This window comes from Leptidea sinapis, chromosome Z (assembly GCF_905404315.1).
Source record: "Leptidea sinapis chromosome Z, ilLepSina1.1, whole genome shotgun sequence".
Classification (NCBI taxonomy): Eukaryota; Metazoa; Arthropoda; class Insecta; order Lepidoptera; family Pieridae; genus Leptidea; species Leptidea sinapis.
In genome coordinates, this window is record NC_066312.1 from 35,492,228 (window position 1) to 35,515,042 (window position 22,815).

General features: G+C 33.2%; 2 protein-coding genes across 2 annotated transcripts; one reads left to right on the forward strand and one right to left on the reverse strand.

Moving 5' to 3' along the window:
- The first annotated feature begins 9,185 nt into the window (after positions 1-9,185).
- LOC126979178 (nucleolar protein 12) lies at positions 9,186-10,766 on the forward strand. The gene is made up of 3 exons (XM_050828427.1): positions 9,186-9,460; positions 9,549-9,654; positions 9,761-10,766. Exons 1-3 carry the CDS (start codon positions 9,387-9,389, stop codon positions 10,241-10,243), a joined length of 663 nt encoding a protein of 220 aa, XP_050684384.1. The 5' UTR covers positions 9,186-9,386; the 3' UTR covers positions 10,244-10,766.
- Positions 10,240-13,228, reverse strand: LOC126979155 (endonuclease III-like protein 1). The gene is made up of 5 exons (XM_050828396.1): positions 12,983-13,228; positions 12,339-12,473; positions 12,009-12,179; positions 11,430-11,589; positions 10,240-11,084 (listed from the first exon to the last, which is right to left on the reverse strand). The coding sequence occupies exons 1-5, from the start codon at positions 13,199-13,201 to the stop codon at positions 10,588-10,590; spliced, it is 1,182 nt and encodes a 393-aa protein (XP_050684353.1). The 5' UTR covers positions 13,202-13,228; the 3' UTR covers positions 10,240-10,587.
- Between the last annotated feature and the right edge of the window lie 9,587 nt (positions 13,229-22,815).

Sequence of the window (22,815 nt, forward strand, 5' to 3'; positions counted from 1 at the left end):
TCGCAACTTAGCTTTGAAGTTGATATTCTAATCCTAACTGAATGCAGACTAAATTTAGCTAAGCCAATCCCTCTTTTGACAAATTATACTTCCTATCATACAGTTAGACTACTTAATCAAAATGATGGAGTGATGGTTTATGTAAAAAGTAACTTGCAGGTCCAAATACTAGAATTAGCTCTTTGTGAAGCAACTCGACTTCAGATTGTGACCTCTAATTATACTTTACTTGGAATTTATCGATCCCCATCCTACAACAAAGCTGATAACTTTATTTCTTCCCTCAATTCATGTCTTGAATCTATCACGCATCACAGAAATATATTTATTCTAGGCGACATAAATATTGACCTTATACCTACTCAGACTGAAAAAGCCCATGAACGTAGGAATAGGCTTGAATATTTAAATGTACTATCTTTTCATGGTCTCTTACCGGGCCATACTATATCCACGAGAGAGAATAGCTGCATCGATCATGTCATTCTCAAACTAGAAAAGAACGAAAATAAAGCTTATGTAGCTGTACTAAATGCTACAGTAACAGACCACAAGATGGTGGTGTTGACTATATCGAGCACATATGAAAAAGAGTCAAAACGCAACATTAAAACTACTACTGATTTTAACAAAGCATATCGCACCCTTATATCCACTGACGTTACTAAATTAAATATATTTAATGACCCTAATTTATTTTCAAATTCTTTAACAGAAATGATCAAATCTGCTATCCAAGTAAACACTAAACTTTCAGTGATATCACACACTAAAAGAATATTGAAGCCATGGATAACGCCTGGAGTTTTGCGTTGCATCAAACTTCGAAACAATATGCAAATTAAACTGAGATTAAACCCACAGAGTCTTATTCTAAAATTAACCTACAAACATTTCCGAAATTATTGCACTAACCTCATAAAGAAGCTTAAAATAAATTACAACAAAGATCAAATAAATCCCTAAGACACCCTAGAGCTCTCTGGAGTACTATAAATGAAATAACTCATTATAAGCCTCCTAAAACTAAAAACATCGAGCTACTTAATATTACTCCTGACCCACAAAACTCAGTAAATCTGATTAATAGAATCTTTGTTGAAAATGGACAAAAGCTGGCTAAAACAATTATTGAGCAAACTGGCTCCTACCAATTCCCTCTATACATCATTTTCATTCATCCTCTTTTGTACTATTTGATACTGATACTGAAGAGGTCAACAGCATACTTATGAGTCTTGACTCTAGAAGCGCTCTTGGCTGGGACGGAATTTCAACGAAATTTCTTAAGCTCTCTAAAGATTACTTGATCCCACTTATAACAAGATTGGCTAATCTCTGCTTTAAATCAGGTATTTTTCCTTCCTCTCTAAAGCATTCCATTGTTACCCCTGCGTACAAGAGTGGGACTAAAACTGATGTAAACAATTATAGGCCTATCTCTGTATTGTCTGCTATTTCAAAAATAATAGAAAAATTAATCAACAATAGACTTCTTAAATACTTCAATAAATATAATATTATTACAAATTGTCAATATGGCTTAGAAAAGGTGTTTCCACACAAGACGCAATTTTAGGCTTAACAAAAACTATAGTAAGAGAAGTGGACAAGGGCAATAAATGTCTCGCAGTTTTCCTAGATTTAAAAAAGGCCTTTGACACAGTTTCTATTCCCATTCTTGTGCGCAGATTGGAGGGCCTGGGAATTCGTGACAAAGCCTTCTCTCTCCTATACAGCTACCTAAATGACCGAATACAGGAAGTTAAGGTTGACCTATACCACAGCATAATGGAAAATGTGAAATTTGGCGTGCCGCAGGGCAGTGTCCTTGGCCCGACACTCTTTTTAATCTATATTAACGACCTATGTAAACTCCAGATCGACGGGGCGAGTATATTCACTGATGCTGACGACACAGCCATTGTTTTCTCTGGTATCTCGTGGGAAGCCGTACAGAGGAAGGCTGAGATGGGCCTTGAAAGAGTCTCGAATTGGCTAAACCAAAATCTATTGTCACTCAATATATCAAAACAACTACATAATATATTTCTCTCCACATGACAGATACCAGCCCGTTCGAGACTTCTATATCAGAATCCATTCATGCTCCAACCCGCACGATTTGAATTGTAATTGTCCCTCCATAGAAAAGGTGAATTGTACCAAATAGATATTTAGGCATCCTGATTGACCAAAGGTTAAGTTGGCATTCCCAAATCGAACTGGTCATAACCAGGGTGAGAAAACTTATGTGGATTTTTAAAACTCTGCGGCACGTTATGTATAGCACAGTCCTTAATAAAATATACATAGCTTTGGCTCAATCAGTGATCACCTACTGCATCCCGGTATGGGGCGGTGCAACTAAGATAAGCCTCTTAGAATTGGAAAGAGCTCAAAGATCACTTCTCAAGGTCATGTACTTCAAACCTTCAAGATTTCCAACTGATTCACTCTATTTGACTTGTAATCTTTTGACAATTAGGAAACTTTATGTTCTTAACATCATTTCAGCCGCCCACAGGTCACTTCCGCTAGATCACGCCAAATTGATCAGTAGAAGAAATGATAAAGTAGCAGATACCATTACTGTTCGCACTACTTTTGGTGAACGACAGTTTAGCTGTCAATCAGAATTAGAAATTTCTCAAGATATCGCAGTAAACTGACAGTCGCAATAGATAAGTTGGCCGGTACAATCCGGATTCAAAGTTTTACATGACACTGCTTCTGTAGGGCCATTACTTGAGTTTGGTTACCCTGAAATCTAAGCGGGCAAACACGCGGGTACCTGCTTGTTTAGAACTGATTCTCATGAGCATTGACGAAGCCGAACTGTGGAGCGCTGTAACAGCGTTTTAAATGAATGAAATAAAAAAATAATAATGAAATTAACAAATTATGTCTACGAATTTTTGTAGAACCGACCATCGAGTTTCCGAGATATCGCGAAAAAGGTGTTTGCACCACTTTTCCCAAGGTGGCGGCCGGGGGAAAAGGGCGGCACATGTCCCAATAATCAAATTGCATCCTCTAAAAAATTCAATATTAGGTCCTTAAATTGTAACATTCCAATGGACTATAGATATAGCAGCAAACTCACGATTATTGAATGATGCGAGGAGCATTAAAAAGTCTGTCAAGTCATTTGTAGCTACGCGTAGCATCGTAGCGTCAGTTGTAGATGCAGAGGCGGCGTGAGAGCAGAAAGGCAATTATGTCAACCATCTCCTTTTCCCGACCAAGTGAGGCGGACATACCAGTCGCTTGAAATAATTCTATTTTCTCACAGTCTTGAAAAAATTAAATTACAGCACTTTGTTATAGAACTCAGTTGGAAATGCAATTCTTATTACATTTTTCTATGAAAAATAAATATGTCTGCTAACAGCAACTTTTGGACGGAAGAGGAAGTAATGATGAATGAAGGGTTATTTACCTTTATAAGTTTGCAACCATTTAGAACTACTCTACAGGGACTGCATGGCTTTCAAAATTCCAAAACTATGGAGGGAGGCGAAAGTAATTCTCATACCAAATCCTGGTAAGGAGGGAGGACTACACATACACGGATTTTTTCAGGACCATCAGTCTTACATCATTCCTACTGAAAATGCTAGAAAGACTTGTAGTTGGACAGCTAGTGATATTACTGGGTGAACAAGACTTAAAATCTTATGTCTCAAGGAAACAACACCATTGTAGTGCCACTCAGAATTTTTGAGTTTTTCAACATCCTGAGTAGCACTGCATTATAATGGGCAGGGTGTATCAATTACCATCAGCTGAATGTCCTGCTTGTCTTGTCCCTTATTGTCATAAAAAAAACCTATAGTGAACTAAAAAACATAACACTACACTATGATCAACATGCATATAGAATAGGCATATCAACAGAGAATGGTGACAAACAAAATAGAAACAGCTATCACAAACAAGGTTTCTACAAACAAAGTTTCATGTACTATCCATCATAAAGAATTGGAATACTGAACTGATAGTTGACGACTTCCTAAGGAGGCTGAATTGGTTATGCAGATAACCTAGCAATATTGATAAATGAGGATATTGAGTATGCACAATGTAAAGTAATGCATGATGATGACAAACATCAATTGTCACTAAATCCAAAAAAAGATAGAATTTATCCTTTTCACAATCAAGAGGAAGTTATCAATACTTCAGCTATTTAATTATTTAACACCAAAGTCTCCGAAACACACTTGCTCAACAAGGGTCTGAGGCTGTAGTATATGGCATTCCTCAAGGCCAAATGTCTCCACAGAAAAACTGAAGAAGCACACTTAACAGGATAAAGAAACAGTGAAGGATGCAGACAATTTTAAACTGCTAACCCTCACTTCTGGTATAATAATACACATTAAATTTGTAACCAAAATTTTTGCAAATACAGTTCGAGTCCCATATTGTATAACTGTAAATTTATACAATGCTGGACTCGAACCCGCGACCTCTCCGGTTTCATCCGAGCCCTCTTACAAACTGAGCTAACCATTCAAGAACATTAGTTTTCTAATGTTAAATGCAATTTTTTACCAAGCAAAAAAAAACAATTTCCTTAATTGCTTCCCCAGTGCCTATGTGTTATAGCCAAGTAAGAAGTTAATCCAAATTGTACTCATACAAGCAGAATTAAACTTAATGTGAACAAGTAAGGGAACAGATGACTATGGTGCCATGACAGATGTTACCATGAATAGTTCTGAACTATTAAATGCTATTCTCAAACTCAACCCAACAAAGAGCTCTAACATGTTACATCCGCCACACTTCCATGTTTTTTGGAGGACACTAGTCACTCAATATATAATGGTCTCTCAAAATTGTCTAACGAGCCACATTTCCCACCACTATAATATGTCTTTCCCAGGTTTAGATATTTTCTACCTACCCAAAAATAAATTTATTCTTAATGTTAAATATATAATATTAAACAATAATGATATTTGTCAAAACTAGGTATCTCAAATCCATTTAAAAAAAACACTCATAATATAATATACCCACACCACTTGCTACCTCTCAATGCAGAGAAATTAGTATTTATCCACCATAATTTGCCTTTAGTCAAGTATGAGTACTAATTAATTTTTTTTTTCTATGACATTCATTTACTATGGTGTGATTAAAAATTTACATCTAAAACTAATTATATTTCTTAAGTGATACTAAGACTAACTAAATTTTTTTAGATTTAAATAACTAGATTTTTTTTAATTCGGCCTGATGCCTATCCGGCCGAATAGTAGGTAGTTATACGGTATTCGGCCGGATAGTATTAAGGCCGCAGGATAGGCCGGATACCGGATAGTTACCGGATATCCGTTTCATCTCTATTAAATATTATCAAACTAATATGTGCTATAATCTGCTGTAAATTTTATTATGTTGATAATAAAATAAAAATTTGTATGAATGAAGCATCATTTGACTTTACCTAGTTTATTAAAAATGATAAAAATTTATTAATTAGTACAAGACCTTGCACTTACTGAGTAGCAAAATCTTTTGGTTTGTTTTGACACTTATCCTAGGGTGTGAAATTAATTATATGTAACTAATAATAAAAATATTATATATGATAATCCATGATAATAACGAAAATATTATAATTCATGGTAAGAAACCATTTTTTTTGTGTTGTGATTATGATTTTTACAGTCCAGTGAGACATACATAAAAGCCTTCTGTTTTTTTGTGTCTTTATGAACAGAAATATTATATAAGAGAATTTTAATTATCACAAATATTTAAATTAAGATCAGGATCGGGAGATATTTAGGAAGGGAGAGAGAGAGATAGAGAGAGGCAGGGCAGAAATTATATACAGATACTTTGTAATACTAGGTTTATAGTGGGTTGGTACTAGGTATTGATTAAACACAACAAAGAATTTTATATAGAACAAAGAAAGTATAAGCCAACGAAATATATAATATCTACAACTCTCAATTCATTTTAAAAAGGAAAGGAATATCATAGTATGTAACGGTAACGTGTAATACGAGACGGTCGCATACAGTATGTAGCCTATAACATATGGCTAGATACTTGATAATTCTCCGTATTGCTGAACTCTAGCTAGCAATTGCGGCGATAATAACATACTACGGTGATCCAAACATCTTGCATTTAAATACACTAAGTTTATTTCACTAGCAATTATCACAATATACCGATAAATGAATGGACGAATTTTTTTGATAACTTGCAAATTTTCCTCGTAATTTTTCAATTTAATTATTACTAAGCTCACCTAATGTATGATGTATAATTCACGTCACTGCATCTGAACCATTCCACATTTTTGGGTACTCAAAATTAAACTCGATAACATAGTCCAAATACACAAATAAAAAAAACCAGCGTGACGAAAGGAAGCGCATCGTTCAAGCTTCAAATATATACTGACAGCCATGCTGCTGATGAATCCGTCTTTATTGTGCACTTGTGCGCTGATTGGTGCAGAATCGTTATAAAAAAACTGCAATTCCTTATTTCCACCAATCAAATGTGATACAATTTGACAAAAAAATTGGAGAGCTGCCAAGTGTAAAAACAACTTAAGAACAAAATCCATATCAAGGAACATAATAATATTTACTCTTGTTACGGAAGACAATAAATTTGGCGTTAGATAAAATGAAAAATTATAAAATATACCGATATGTTTTCTTTAGTTTTATTTAGGAGAATGGGACTTTTGGGCCTGATGGTTAACAAGTTTTTTCTGATGTAAAATACAAAATTCTAGCTCATTTTGCAATCTACAAACCGAAAAAACATTAAAATAAAGAAAATCGATTAAAATGACGTAAACGAATGAATATTTAATCGATTAAAATAACATTAAGATCCAGTTATTTTATTTCAATAATTTTAGTAAGGTGCATAGTTTATGTTCGAATTATTATTATGAATATTGATATTATTGTAATTATTTTATTATCAATAGATCGACCAATAAATCGATTTACATAAAAAATCGATACTGGTGAAATCCTTGTTCCTCAACTCTAACTTCACTTTGACAATGACAGTCTGACAGATCATTTCGTTTCTTCGTCATTGTCACTTCGTTTCTTGTTGTATTCGTTGAGTTACCGACTTGTTAATTAACTACCTACCCAATTGAATTCCAAGGAAAGTAATAATTGTCTCTAGCAGTCTGTTTTACATTTCATGTATGAGCTAATGAGTATATATTATTCTTATCTGAACATTTAAAACTATCTTTTAATTTAGGTATACTATATTATATTATCTTATTACGAATTGTCTTATATTATAATACAAAAAAATGTCATTACAGTAGTAGATAGCTAGGTATTTTTGATCTATAACAAAAAACAAGGTTGGTACCCATCTAATATAAGTATGTGATAAATCCTTAGCAGCTAGTTACTACATATAGTTTAAGACATAACCTCATTTTTATATCTTCGATTACTCAGCTCCTAGATTGACAAATCTTGCTAAATTTTCAATTATGGAATATTTAAATGTTATCTTTTAAATGGTGCTACTTTAATTTTGTTATCATCTGGGCCCAGGAATGTATGGAAGCGTTTCAATCTTAATATCCACTAACATACGGTATAATATATTGTCACAACTTGAAATTAAAAGCATGTTCAAAAATCGTATGCATTATAATTTAGACGAAAAAATTAATGCGAAGGAGAACGTCTCTAACGGACATACTGCAGCCATGAGCCTCGATTAGGATTATTACTAATTCAGATTGATGGATGTGACTAATAATAAATAAGCAATAAGCTCAAACCAGTCCCATGCAACCTTTTGGCAGAGAAGTGTGGCCCGGCCGCCTATATGGCTTAATTCGTCCCCTCGAGTGACCAGTGATGTGGATAAGAGTTTTCAGAGGCTTAGAGGTAAAAAAGGCGTATCAACGTAGTCGCACTTAGATATGATAACAGAAAGCTTCCTGCGTACCTCCTTACCTAGGTACCGAAATGATTCTGGATGAAGTTGGTATTTTTTCGGATTTTGCCCCAGCTTAATTGGATGCCGAACTAAGACTACTAACTGGCAGGCTATAGGCACTGCTGCGTTTACAAGTTATTTATTTTTATCAATTGCGCAAACTAATGTATGCGAAAAGCGGTTCAATTTTATTAATGTGGAGCGCAAAAGTAGTTGGGAATATCCGGGACGCATACATAAAAAACCTAAAACAGATAATACGCCTGTTTTACCAACAGCCACATTGGCATAGGTGGCCGATATACGTAACAGAACATCTATCACCGGTGAATAGAAAACTACATACCTACAAGTTTGAATGAGTACAGCAGGATAGAGAATTTGCTTAAAAACTAAGACCTCTGTATATATCAATGCAAATAAAAATAGTTATCTACCTGATTTAGATGCTATTCATGCTGAATTAAGCTATAAAATTCGATCAATTATAAATTATATACCAAAACTTTAGATGTTGGACTAAGAAACATGGCAAACTTTGTAATATTGCATATTTAGAATTTTAGTGCTCACGGAGACGTAGTTAATCATTGGCGTACACTATAACGAACAGCTATTTGATGATCGTTATAAATAATCACGTTTTCGAAAATATACTGAATATTGGCGATTTCAACTTGCGCTCTATTAATTGCCCTTTCCTAGATGTACCGACTCAAGAACTAATAACGGGTAACAACGAAGAATCGTTGGGTCAGCTCCTATTTGATTTTGTTTCCCTTTATAATCTAAATCAATAATGTATATAATAAGAATAGCCAATAACCTGCTGAAAATTAGAGACCTAGTTTTAAGTAATATATGCCTAACATTGATGTACATGCATCGCATAATCTACTTGTTAAAATTTATACATATAATCATGTTCCCTTGGATGTATTTCTAAAAGTTATGATTTCGTAAAAGCTGATATCATAAAAAAATCTACGAACTCAATAAAGGTTGGCAACTGGTTGAGTGAAAATGAATTTTCTATTATAGTCTGGCTTATGAAAGCTGAACCCAGTCGACCCATAGGAATGACATCAATAAATAAAATGTCATTATGTTAACGTTAAATGTTTACTGTCACACCAAAGAGAATTTAAACACTACGTGTCACACCTTGGATTTCCATTTTAGTTTACTTGTTACTGTCACTGCCATCTATTTAATTTTGAGGTTAGAATTTAGGAATTCAGGACATGCACTATGCAGTGAGCTTCGTCTGTAGTCATTTGTAATTTTGTAGTAATCTCTTAGCGAATACTTCAATATCAGTAACACCTGTAGTTTGTACTGTTTTATCATAATTTGACAAACCTTATTATCTTGATGCAAATTTAAATTTTGAGTATCATTATTGATGAATAAAAATGGCAAAAAAACAAAAAAAATCTAGTGATAAAAAGAAGAAGATATCTCTTGTATTTGATGAAGGCAAAAGACGGTAATAAATTAGAGCTATATAGAAATCTTATTGCAATTTATTGATTTTTTGTTAAATTAATAACATCTTTTGTTTTATTTTAATTTAGAGATTACTTATGTGGTTTTCGCAAAAGAAAACTGGAACGTAAGAAGAAAGCAAAAGAAGAACTACAGCAACTGTTAAAAGTAGAAAAAAAGAGAATCAAGCAAGAGGTTGGTTTTAACACAATTATTTTTACTACTTTATGATAGCTTATTGAAAATATAGTTCTATTATTATGTGTAGTGTCCATTTAATAATTATTTTTTATATTTTCAGAATAAAGAATCATATAAAAAACTCATAGTATCATCTCGTCCAATCCCAGACATAGAACAGATTTTGCAGGAAGAGTATGAGGATGATGATGTGAATGTTAAAATTGTAGAACTGTCTAATGAAACATTGCAAAAAAGGGACATTGTGATTGGAGAGAATAAACCTAAGGAAAGTTCATTACCAAATAAAATCAAAATTAAAAAAGGTACTGGTTTATTGCAAGAGGTTCCAGGAATGGGAATAGAGGACCAAAATGAAGATGTTTCAGACACTGAGTTAAACAAAGAAGACAATTTGAAAACAAAAAAGGAGGTTAAAAAAATATTAAAGAACCAAGCAACAAAAAAACTACAAAAGAGTAAAGTTTTTAAAATGAAAAGTAAACTAGATAGGGTGCAAAATAGAAAATCTCATAAAAAGAAAACTAAGACAGACCAAAAGAAAGAAAAATCGAAAAAGAGAAATCATAAGAAAAAAAATTAAACAAATCATAAATTTATTTTCCCTTGATTATTAATATACCTTCAATTAAAAATACAATTAGTAAATAAGAAAAAACTAAATATTAATTATTATCATTAGTTAAATTTTTGCTTAATTATTACTACCATCAATCATAATTGAAAATACAAAAGAAAATTTGAACCTCATTAGCAATTTTGATATATTTGTGAATGGCCTAATTGGTTTTTAATAATTACTAGGCAATACTTAATATAATCTAAAAATACTAACCTAAATAAAAAATAGTATGTCTAAACCATACATATATTCTTCACATGAAACTATTTAGATCCAAATACCATAAAATGATGGCATAGTATTTTTTACTTTTTACACTTTTTTATTTGTTCCGGTAACTTGTTTCTTTTTGATATTCTTTTCCCAACTGTTCGTGAACTACTTTGGCTTGGCTTCGAGTTTTCTAGCTTTGGAGACATACATTTTATGTTCTTTACAATGTTCTTATTAATTTCAAATAAAGTGTTGTCTAGTTTTTTTTTTACTTTATCTATATTTGATGATTCAGATTGAAGAGTTGATTCATTTTTTACATTTATATTTATTTTTGAAGGAGTTTTTTTTGGAGATTTTCTTGCCAGATGCTTTGATGGACATATATCTCTATTTAAACATTCATCACAATTTGGTGCAACTGGCACACAAATTGTTTGGCCAAAACCTACTAGTAAGTGATTTATTTCACTCCATAATTCTTTAGGCAGCCAAGATTCTAAAGCTTTCCGAGTATCTTCTGGAGTGGATGTTGGCTTCTTAACCCAACCAATTCTGTTACTTATCCTATGAACATGAGTGTCCACTCCTGTAATAAACTTTTTTTATTAATATTATTAAAAATAGTCAAAAAAAAAACAAATCTATTAAAATTAATAATAGCTGTATCAAGAATGCCTTGTGTAAGTCTAATTTCTATTTTCATACTAAATTAGTATGAAACTAATGAACAAAACTTAAAACTTCATTGAAACAAAGAATTATTAAATTGTAAACTACCTACCAGTAGGTAATATTTATGATCTGAATAAAAGCAAATTCTTGAGTTGGTAGCATGAACACAAGTAGCCAACGACCAGCAGTGCAGGTACTACAGTAATAACTAAATGTTTTTTGTGTGTGTAAAGAAAACAACTAAATGTTTGGTCATTACCTATTCCTGTGGTTTTATTCCATGCAGTTAGCATACAAATGTGTGCCATTTTTGGTCCAACTCCTGATAACTTGCACAACTTTTCTACTGAGTCTGGGATGTCTCCATCATACATCTCTTTCAGTGTCTGAGTTGTCTTTTTAATATATTTTACTTTTGTCTGCAATATGTATGTAAATATTGTTCATACTTGTCATTTATGTATTAATTGTTATATCATTTTAAATAAAAGTAAAAAACTTTTTCTTATCACATTCATACTATTGTGACTTCTCTTACAACATCATAATATTATGTTATATTTATAGATCAAGATAATAAATTTAAAAATTATTTAATTATCTTTAATCAACTTAAAGGCCAGCAGCTCTCCTGTGATTTATCTGGTGTTGTAAGAATGTGGTAAGTGGTAATCACTCCCATCGGATTACTATCCGATGTATATGATAGTACTACTGTACTACTCTTGTTTGTTTACCTCTTCCGTATAATAATTAATTATTGAACATAAAAAACAATAATATTATCTGAGATTGTCATTGCAAGTATGTTTAGATAAACATTATGGATATCACTAACTTTCCAAAATCCCACAGGATAAATCAATTTACCAAGTTCTTCATCACTCATAGCTAGTATGTTGTCAACACATAGACCTCTCTCCCTAAGTCTCTGCATTGCAGCAAATGTTACTTGATCCTTGGTCTGACTCGATAGCATCAATGATATAAGAGATTGGTATCTCTTTATCTAAAAGTAGTGGAAGGATTTTAATAAACATCAAACAATTTGGAAGGATACACTATTACACTGTATAATATTGATCAATTTGTATCAAAATAATTGCAATAACAAGGATTTACATACTTTGTTTAATTATACACAAAAATAGTAAAATAGAAAAGAAACCTTAGGTGATTCATTTAAGTCAGTACACATGTGACATCCCATGGTATCTACTGGAGCATCACATTTTGCTCTCATGGTCCTTAAATTAACAAGAAAATTTCTCCAATGTACTGGTTCCCATAATCCTTTAGATTCCTGTAAATAACATTTTCCCAACTTCTTCAAATTTGTTATTTATTTTTTGTATTTTAATGTTTAGAAAATCCTACTACTCCTATATCTGAATATCTTAAGTGATTGGACAGCCTAGGACTAGTTTATGATTATTTTATAACAATGAGAGTACAATATTGTATATTTTATTAAAAAGAGTGCAATAAAAAAATGCTGGGAGTTTCTTGCGCCGCTTCTTCTCTCTCAGAGCGCCATTTGTTTCCGAAGCGTTAGAAATGATATGAAAGATAAAATAAATGTCTTTTAATAGTTTGACTATCTCTAATGAATCATAAATACATATTAAAATATTATGTAGGTACCTACGTATATTTTATATATTATTATCTAAATTTTTCCTACACAGGTAATACAATGTTTATCTTCTATGAACTACTTAGTTAACTTAATTATACCTTGTTTTGTAAAATTAATATATTTAAATAAATAAGATTATCGTGATAAGACTTAACACAAGAAAAAATATTCACCTCATCTAATGAAGACTCTTTTTCGAATTCTATTTTAACTGTTTTCCTTTTTTCAAACTTAAATTTGCTTAAGTCATTATTGTCATTTAAATTCATGATTCCTTTATTCTGCTTTTCTTTGGAACTTATAGGATCATTCTTTTTGCGAGGCATTTTAATAACTTTATTCCAAAAAAGTAAACGTAAAGTATCTCGCAAGAATAAAAATTTATTGTTCATCACAGACCAAAATATGGTCTGTGCACAGAACACTATTGACTTGATTAGTTAACTAGTCTGTGAACGTAGTGTTTAAATTCTCTTTGAGTCTGTCCTATTACTGTGTCGTCTAGTATTATTAGGTTCTGTGTCGTACACAAAGATCACAGAGTACTTTTAAAGTTTGTCCGTTAACTTAACTCGGGACCTGGCTCGAATGTTGTATGAAGTACTTTCGGTTTAACCTCGCACTAAATTTCCGATCCAATTTTATTAGAAAGGCTTAGGGTTAGACTTACTGAGAGTAAAATCACATAATGCAGCCAGATTCAGTTGGAGCTCTTGAATAAAAATTTTTGGCTTATATCTCGGAAACTATATACGACAAAAGTATTGAAAATATTTTTGTAAAAATATAATTTAGCATCTTTTATTTCCTGTAAACCTTTTTGTAAAACTTGCTGTTCATGATTTACAGCCCATTCAATGAAGCGGCTTTTCTATCTCAGCCGATTAATCTTAAAATATTGGATTAATCAAAATAAAGTAACCATCCAATTTTATAGATTAGTTTATTCTCTACAACTTTTGTTCAAAACTTTTATTTACAACGTCCATACTTTTTGAGTTATAGGACGCTTAAATAACAATTTAAAAAATATCCAGATTGTTTATAGTCTTATAAATAATAGTTCAAAAGAGCTCTTAATGTATAATAATCTACGGGTGTTGAGTGTGCTAAGTTGCTAACGCTCCTAGCAGGACGACGGCGGAGTGGGGATCGCGGAATAGTCGCCTCTCGAGTTAGCTTGACCGACCTGTACTTGAAATAACAGTTAAATAGCATTGACGTTCTGTACATAAACACAATACACGTCATACAAAATCAAAGCCGAAATATGGAAATGACACCATAATAAGCTTCGACTGCTATGTCTATAAATTTCTGCGTTTACTCCAGTTGCGTAAAATATTATTGGTCAATAGGCAGCAATGTAAACACTTTTTCGGTTTAAGCTGCGTGTTTTGAATTTAGAACCCGATCAGGACTGTCATATCATGGATTAGCAGTTAGGTATTTTTTTAGGTCCAGATAAAAAGAGGGTTGTTATTTACGTTTGTCAGTCTGTCCCTATTTTTTGATCAAGATCTTTTCAGTCGGAGATTTTTTACGTATTTAATCAAAAATCACACTCATACTATAAAGGCGAAAGTTTGTATCTTTATTTATTGGTTTGTGCGTATATTTGTTACTCCTTAACGCTCTAAATGTAATTGGATCGAATAAGGTAACCTATGATGAGGGCAACAACCACTCAAATATAATATTATTATTTACATAAAATATTTCGGCAAACTGGTTTTTAAAATGTGAAGTTCCCTGAAATAAATGTAATTTGTTAAATTTTATCTTTGAGACATAGACATCTTTTCCAAGGTATCTTTTTGGCATTTGTAGTGTAAGCGAACACGAACATATCATGGTATTGCTTTTATTGGACAGCTTTTGTCAAATTATAAATTTGCCTAATTGGGCTTTTGTATGTGCGTTATTTGACTAAATAGACAAAATACTTTTAATGTTAAAAGAGTTTTATCATACTTTATAAGCATGAATTTTTAAACGTTTAAATATTTTAGTGGTGATATACACGATGAAACTTTATGGGTATATTAAGCTTTGAACCAGACATTCCTTAGGTCATTCTAATGACTATGTGAAGTCAGAAATGAATTAGCGTTATATTTTAATACAATATTTAAAGTGCTAAGTTTTCGCAAAAACTATGCATCCGGCAACCCTTATCAGCTGTTTTTCTGAACTCTCTTTGACCGAAAACAGATAACGTAGATATTGTGACATAATATTAGATAATAGTAAAATGCCTACTATTTATTGCAGCTGTGAGGCGAATTATGTTCTCATTTTTCCATGAAGACGAAGTTATTTTGTATGTGCATTTTCTTAAGCTGACATTGAAAATCATTCCAAATTTGTATTTACTGTAGTTATGGGACATATGACATATATCACAATCTCTACGATTGTATTATATTGTGCGTGCTGTAAAGAGGAAATACTTATTTGCAAATAATAGATGCTCCACAAACGCTGGTTTTCGTGCACCGTTATTAAGACTCCTTAAAAATTGTAATGAGTATTTTTCACATATAGATATTTTCAGTAATCGTGCTTCCTCTTATAGAGTAGAAGTTATTGATGTTTTAAAAAATAAATTAAGTAGAATGACTAAAATATAACCAGTGAAAAGTTTAAATTAACTATTTAACCTTATGTTACAGTATAATTTATGCTATGTTCCGATATGCACTGTGACCACTCTGCAGTGTGACGTCAATGTAGTATACTGTGAAGCCGTTCTTTTATAGTTTGTTATACTGGTTACTATTTAAAACGGAACGCAATCCCGTATACTGTCAGCCGCATTTTGACACAGCATACAAATGAGTGTATTAATGAGTGTATTCATTAAAAAAAAACTGTTGTTGGAGTACTGTCAAATTAAAAATATTTGGGATTAAATTGAAGGCATTGTTTATAAAACGTTAGGCACTCGCGTGGTTTTGACTGATCACGTAATCAAAGTACTGCGGTCTGCGAGTACCTTACCTCGAAAACGCCAGTGCTCACAGTAGAATATGGCGGCGATCTAGGGTACTGCGGCAGTATACTGGCAGTCCATAACGGAACGAATTTTTCTATAGTGATAGCACTGTGCAGTGCTCGCAGTGCATGGATGATACGTTCAAGAAGCTTGGCCATTATAGTGGCTAGTGATATAGGCCTATAGTTTCCCACGCTCGAGATAACTCCTGTTTTATCCTTTATAATAGGAACCACCAACGCACGGGTAAGTTCCTCCGGTAAGTAACTATGCTTTATGCATATATTATCCTCCTCCTCCTCCTCACGTCATTTTCCTCGTCACTGAGGGTCGTGACTCCCCTGTTGCATCAGTTTTTCGCATACGATTCCCCTCCATCTGTTGCGATCCTTAGCCTTATGAAGGGCATCATGGAAGTTGATGTGCACAGAAGATCGTATTTGGTCCGATCATCTCGTGGGACTGCGTCCTCTGGGACGCCGGCAGCTGTTCAAGATTATGACCCTCTTTACGAGCAATATGTCCGAAGAATTCCAGCATCCTTCGAAGGCATATTGTGGAAAGTCTAGTTTTACGTTACGTTTTTCACGTTAAGTGCTCTTACAATAGACACGTTGATGCGAAAGGCGGTCCATGGAATCTGTAGCATTTTTCTCCAGCACCACTTTTCAAAGGCGTCTATTCGGTCTCTGTCGGCCTTTTTAGTGTCCAGGTTCCGCTCCATAACTGAATATGGAGAAAACCAGCGAAGTCATCAATTTGGTTTTACTTTTTGGCGCGATGTTACGGTCTCTCCATATCTTGTGGAAAAAGGCATAAAAAGGCATTTATTTTCTCAAAATTGATTCCTTTAGAATTCTTTTTGATGTCATTTCTTATACTACTAGATACTACTACCGCTTCGGAAACAAATGGCGCTCTGAGAGAGAAGAAGCGGCGCAAGAAACTCTCCCAGCATTCTTTTTTTGCGCTCTTTTCAATAAAAATATACAATATTGTACAGTCATTTCTATCGCTATAAAATAATCACAATCTAGTCCCAGGCTGTCCGATCATTTAGATATTCAGCAGTGGAGTAATAGGATTTACGACAGAGCCATTTTTTTATAAAACATTTAAATTTATTTATAGATAATGCCTGAACAGTGGCTGGGACTTTATTGTAGAAGTGTATTTACCCTTAAAGCTATTATGTATCTTATGAAGCCTACTAGAATTAGTTACAAGCAATCCCTTATTTATAGTGTTATAATAATGAAAATCACTATTAAGAGCAAAAAGGTGACGATTTTTGTGAACATATATTAAATTTTCATAAATGTACTGACAATGAACAGTCATAATATTTATTTCTTTAAATTTTGCTTTGAGAGACTGTCTATAACCAAGCTGATATATAGCACGAACAGCTCTCTTTTGCAGTGCAAACACTATATCAATGTCAGCAGCATGACCCCATAGTAATATACCGTACGTCATGATGCTGTGAAAAAAACTAAAGTACACTAATCTAGCGGTCGCAACATTCGTGTACTCTCTAATCTTTCTAACTGCATATTCCGCAGAGCTGAGTCTATCTGCTAGATGGGTAATATGTGGACCCCACTGAAGCTTTTTATCTAACGTGATACCCAAGAAGACCGTAGTGTCCACAAGTTCCAATCTCTAGTCATTTATGAGTACGTTGGTTTGTACCTCCGCTGTGTTTGGTGTAATGAACCGTAAACACTTTGTTTTTTTACTGTTTAAGTGCAGATTATTCGTCTCAAACCAGCGCACTATCTTTGAGAGTGCATTGCTTACCTCGTCATCAATATCCGCACGTCGCTTCACTTTAAAAATAAGTGAAGTATCATCAGCAAACAATACAATCTCATGGCTATCATCTAACACAAACGGTAGATCGTTAATATATATAAGAAACAAGATAGGACCGAGAATAGAACCCTGTGAAACACCTATTTCCACAGGTTTACCCGAAGACCGTTTGACATTTACATCGTTGTATCTGGGACATTGCATTTTTGGCCATCCCTATACGTCTCGCTATATTTTTAGAATGATAATGTAGTTGGTTTCACAATTATATAATAATTAAGGTTTATATTTATTTCTTATAGTTAAATATTAAGGGACACTATTAAGGGATTAAAACGCGTTTAATTCGTTTAACTGTGTTTTTAAAATTTTGAATTTATTTAAATATATTATGTTACGCATTAAGGTTGAAGAGATTGGCCTGTCTGCGTAATACTCTTTGAATTGTGCTTTGAATCACGATATTTACTACTCTGTTATTGGACAATGTGAGAAAGAAATTAGCCAATCACAAACACGGAATTTTTCGCATTCACAAAGGGAACCTCCTAAAGGCCGCTACTAGAGAAACCTACACACTGGACCACTTTTTATTCAAGACTTTTTTGTTATGTTGGAAATTAAATGAGTTCACATTTAGATTGTTACACACATAAGTTATTTCCTAAGCACTTCAATGTAGGATTATTTGAAATTTTCTTCAGCTGACATTGAAAATAATTCCAAATTTGTATTTGTAGATTAAGGGCAACACAACGGCACCCTTTCTGCCGTGAAACAGAAATGTGCAAGCATTATGTTTTTGGGTCTGGAGGGTGCTGTTGCTGGTGTAATTTCTGGGCAAATGAGACTTAACATCTTAAATTAAAATGTTCTATCCAATAAAGATAATTCTAATAGGCTCATATTAAGAAATTGTTCTTCACGGATAAATTTAGTCAAATATGTATATCTTTGACCATCCTGGTATTAATAATAAGTAGGTAGGTATTACATTCTTGTGTCGGACTTTTTACCCGGCCTGGCTATGGAATGGGGAGAGGGGGGGGGGGCAGTTATTGGGTTTTTCGTAAAAATTTCTCAGTAGCAGCCTGGAGTTTAGAAATGCGAAGGCTCGTCCCCTGTTACGTGGGAGTTAAACATAGTGAAACGTGAATGGAAAAAATACACCTCTGCCTAACCCTTCAGGAATACAGGGGGAAACTGTGTATTGTTATGGAATTTCTTATTTTTGTTTCGCAATAACAGGAAGTAAAAAATGAATGAATAAATACATAAACACAAGCCACGTGCTCGTGCATGATTTCATGTGCATACACTTTAATCATAATTCCAATTTCAATGAATATTTGCCTTTTTACCAAAATAAATAATTTTATACTTTAGTATATTTTAATAATTTTAGTATTAATAATTTTATCTTCTTGTATTCGTGTTTGTCAGTTCGTCGCGTTGGACTTTGGATGGCAGTGATTTCGTGTGATAATTATGGCAGATTATGGGAACAATTAATATTATGACATGATATTGTGTGTGGGTGATGAGAAATAACAATCTGGTCGCGACCCCCAAATTGTACCACCGTCGTTACCAGAATAGGAGGCTAGCCTCATACGCCTATTTCCAAAGGTTGGTGCACAGGATCCACTCAACTGGGTCGTTTTGTAGTTTTGAACGTGGTGGAAGACAGAGAAGTAATGCTTCGCTTAATCATGTGTGATGTTCCTGGGCTGTTTTGAAGGTACTCGTGAAGAAATAATTGGGTACCTACTAAGTACCTAAAACATAATCAACATGATGTGATGTGGTGTTTTCTGTGTATTTATTGTATAACACCAGGAGTGTTTAGAAGCTGCGCAAGATACAAATGAGAAGAATGGTACGTACCTACGCTTTGTTTATGTTTAAGTCCTTAAGTTCGTAGGTTGGTTACCTTATTTTGTTAACAAACAACGGCTTCGCCTAAAAATGGTGGTCTCTTTAAAAGTTAGGGTTGTCTAAGAAAAGAAATTGAAAAATAATATTTTTATTTCGTAGGGGAGTAATTTTCTTTTTTTATTTATTTATTAAAACTTAAAAATCACCATACTTTTGCATATGACCCAAATAACGTACTATTGAAGGGATGTTATACCCTTTGTGATTCACGCAATATAAATCAACCTCGAGGAAATGTTACGAGCAAATGTCACTCGACTTATTTGGTTTGTAAAATTCTTCGACATAACACTAGTTTGTACATTTTCACGTTCTTGTAAGCCGTTCATATTCACTGGCAAAGATTTCCGTACACGAAATACAATATTGCTAATCATTGTTCTCTGGGCCTTTAAAAAAAAGAGCGACTCTATGGTTTTAATTTCTGACTGTATACTTGTCGCGTCCTTTCATCTGTCTCATTCTGACCAGCAGGAGAGAAATAGATGTGAATACTTGTCAATAATAGTACAATATTTTATGAATAAATATTCGTTTTACTGAATTATTTAAGCGTAAAATAATACGCACGGGGAGAACACTGCGCGAGCGCCGAACTGAGGCGAAAATTTTGAGGCTCTGATATGGGAAGGTTAAGCATAGTTTTGCCGCTGCTCTATCAGACCAAATCAGATGCGAATGATATGTCCTATTTATAGAAGATCGTCATTGGTTAAAAGACAACAGTAGGACCCAAAGAGAATTAAAACACTGGTAGGACCGCTTTACACACTAGAGAAAGTACAAGTTTTTTTTTTTGGATTTTATGACCCCGTAACTAAAACCTTTAAGACAAAGAAAGTACAAGTAGAACACTAATACCACAGACTAGGGATGGAACTTTTACCAAAGAATATGTAATAAGTAGTACAATTACTTGGAGCGCTTCACCGGGACACCACGACTGTGCACTGTTGTGCGACTGGTTGGTTAATTGCATATTTGATGGATAATTTCAATATAGAAATATTTATTATCGAAATTCTAAGTAAACCATCAATTTAGTATACCTCATCAGCTTATCCCGATAGTGATTAAAAACTGATCGGCTAAGACTAAATAAGGATGATCCTTCCTATCACTTCGAGTTTCATTCAGTTATCATTAAAGTTGGGGGAACATGGAACGCTGAAGGCAATAACTCCTAGAGAGGAACAGAAAAATAGAAAATTCTTTGACATTTTACAGGATGTCAATCATAGATAGAAAAGAAAAACTTATGCGAGTCTTATGTAAAGAAATGAGATAGAGTGATTAGATGTTTTTTTCTCCATTCGTGCCGGTTTTTTCAAGATCAGCACTCCCGGTGTGCCACATAAACTTCAGCTTCTGACAGCGTTGCACAGATATTTTGTTTACTAATTTATTTGCGTCTATAATAATAAGCTATTATTTTTGTGTAATATCTACTATTTATTCAATATCAGTGACAATTTTAAGTAGAATCGAAGGAAATATGGTGCGTTATTGTGTTTTACGATGTTAAAGTGATAGTGAAAAATACTTGTGTTATATTATGTACCTATTGTTGAAGTCAACAAGTGTGACAGGCGATACCTACTCTGGTGATGGCAGCAACTTGGCTCATCAAACTTAGCCCCCCAATACAAATTGTTTTCTATTTTTAAATTTTCAATATCGCATATCGTTAGTTCGTAGTTTGTTCTTAATTGTTCGCTATAAATAATTGTTTGTTCTTTTGTTGTTTGTTTAAAAACAATTAAAAACATACCCTTTAGTTAGCCCCCGCCCCCTGTTAATGGGGGGACACGCCTACTATTTGGTTCAGGCACTCGCCGGCCGCTGCCGCGGCACGCTACGCTCGGCTCGTGCGTTGTTTTAACTGTTCTAACATAACCTAACCTAACCAATTTTAATGAATTACATTTTTTTTAAATAAATAAATCGAGAACAAACAAATGTTTATAGAGAACAATCAAGAACAAATGGCGAACTAATGATGTAATAACAAAAAGAAATAAAAAAAAATAAATAAAAAAATCTGGGGGGCTAACTTTCTTGAGCTCAGCAACTTAACGTAGTGCAAAGAGTATAATAATATATAGGTAAAAGAGAGCCCTCTCTACGCATTATGAAGTGTCTATTTGAAGACTAGCGCCATCTGGATATTGGCCCCGAAAATAAATATATATAAGCTCGCAATTATATAATTGACTTTTAATGTTGTGACGCAATTAAATAACTAACTCTATTTTTTAATGTAGGCATTACAATTTTTTACCAATTTTTTTTAGAAATTGCGCGTAGAGTTAGTTATTTAATTTTGCCACAACATAGAAAATAAAGGATAGGATTTAGTAGTGTTGGTATGAGTAATTGAGGTAATTGGGTGGGAGAAATAAAAAGCAATGTTTGCATATTATTTTATAATTTTTATAATGTTTGTTTATTATAATATTGTTGGGCAGCTGTTTTTGTTTCATCTTCACCCACATATGTTAATTTTCGGGAAAAAATTCGATTGATCGATCTGCACCAACTATACAAAATAACGTTTATAGTTGTGTTATTTAAAATATTGTTTTAACTTTTCTTTATGTGTGGTGCAGTTAAAAGGATAATCTACCATCACATCTGCTATTAATATAATATGCTTTTTTATATTTTTTTTTTGGTCTATCTGTTTTTAAGAACCCAGTTATTATATTTTGAATGTCATGGAAGCAATTTTCTAATTCTTGATTTGGATAAAATAAACATTTTTTATTATTGTATTCTTTTGCTTTTATATAATCATTCTTATTTCTATTATTTTTGGGTTTTTTGATGCTTGCAACTGCATACTTAAAAATAATTGAGCTGATTTCTTAAATTTCATAGCAGTATGTTCAAATACATTGCTGCTGGATAAATCTTCAGCACCTTTTAACCTTGCTTTGAAAGATTGTCATTTTTTTCGCGAGCGCGATTTTTCCTCTTGAATATGCTTGATCTTTGTGAGCTGTGGAGCCATTAGATCTGCGAAAGAATGTTTCATTTACAAATTGTATCGTAGATTCAGTCCTTAAGTCTATATATATAAAAATTAATTGCTGTTCGTTAGTCTTGCTAAAACTCATTAAGAATGTCATTTATGTTATAGTAACTCTTACGACACACACATTTATTAATAATTACAATACTCTTTTGGTATAAATTATATCATGATAGGTCAATTTTCATTTAAAAGAATGGGAATGAGTTATCTGCCAC

Bases quoted from the DNA above. Each gene is read 5' to 3' on its own strand.
- LOC126979178 (XM_050828427.1), top strand. From the start codon at position 9,387: ATGGCAAAAAAACAAAAAAAATCTAGTGATAAAAAGAAGAAGATATCT. The intron at 9,461-9,548 runs GTAATAAATTAG...ATTTTAATTTAG, and splicing joins TTTGATGAAGGCAAAAGACG to AGATTACTTATGTGGTTTTC. The intron at 9,655-9,760 runs GTTGGTTTTAAC...TTATATTTTCAG, and splicing joins AAAAGAGAATCAAGCAAGAG to AATAAAGAATCATATAAAAA.
- LOC126979155 (XM_050828396.1), bottom strand. From the start codon at position 13,201: ATGAACAATAAATTTTTATTCTTGCGAGATACTTTACGTTTACTTTTT. The intron at 12,474-12,982 runs GTGAATATTTTT...TGTTATTTACAG, and splicing joins AAGAGTCTTCATTAGATGAG to GAATCTAAAGGATTATGGGA. The intron at 11,085-11,429 runs GTAATGACCAAA...AGTTTATTACAG, and splicing joins GAATAAAACCACAGGAATAG to GAGTGGACACTCATGTTCAT.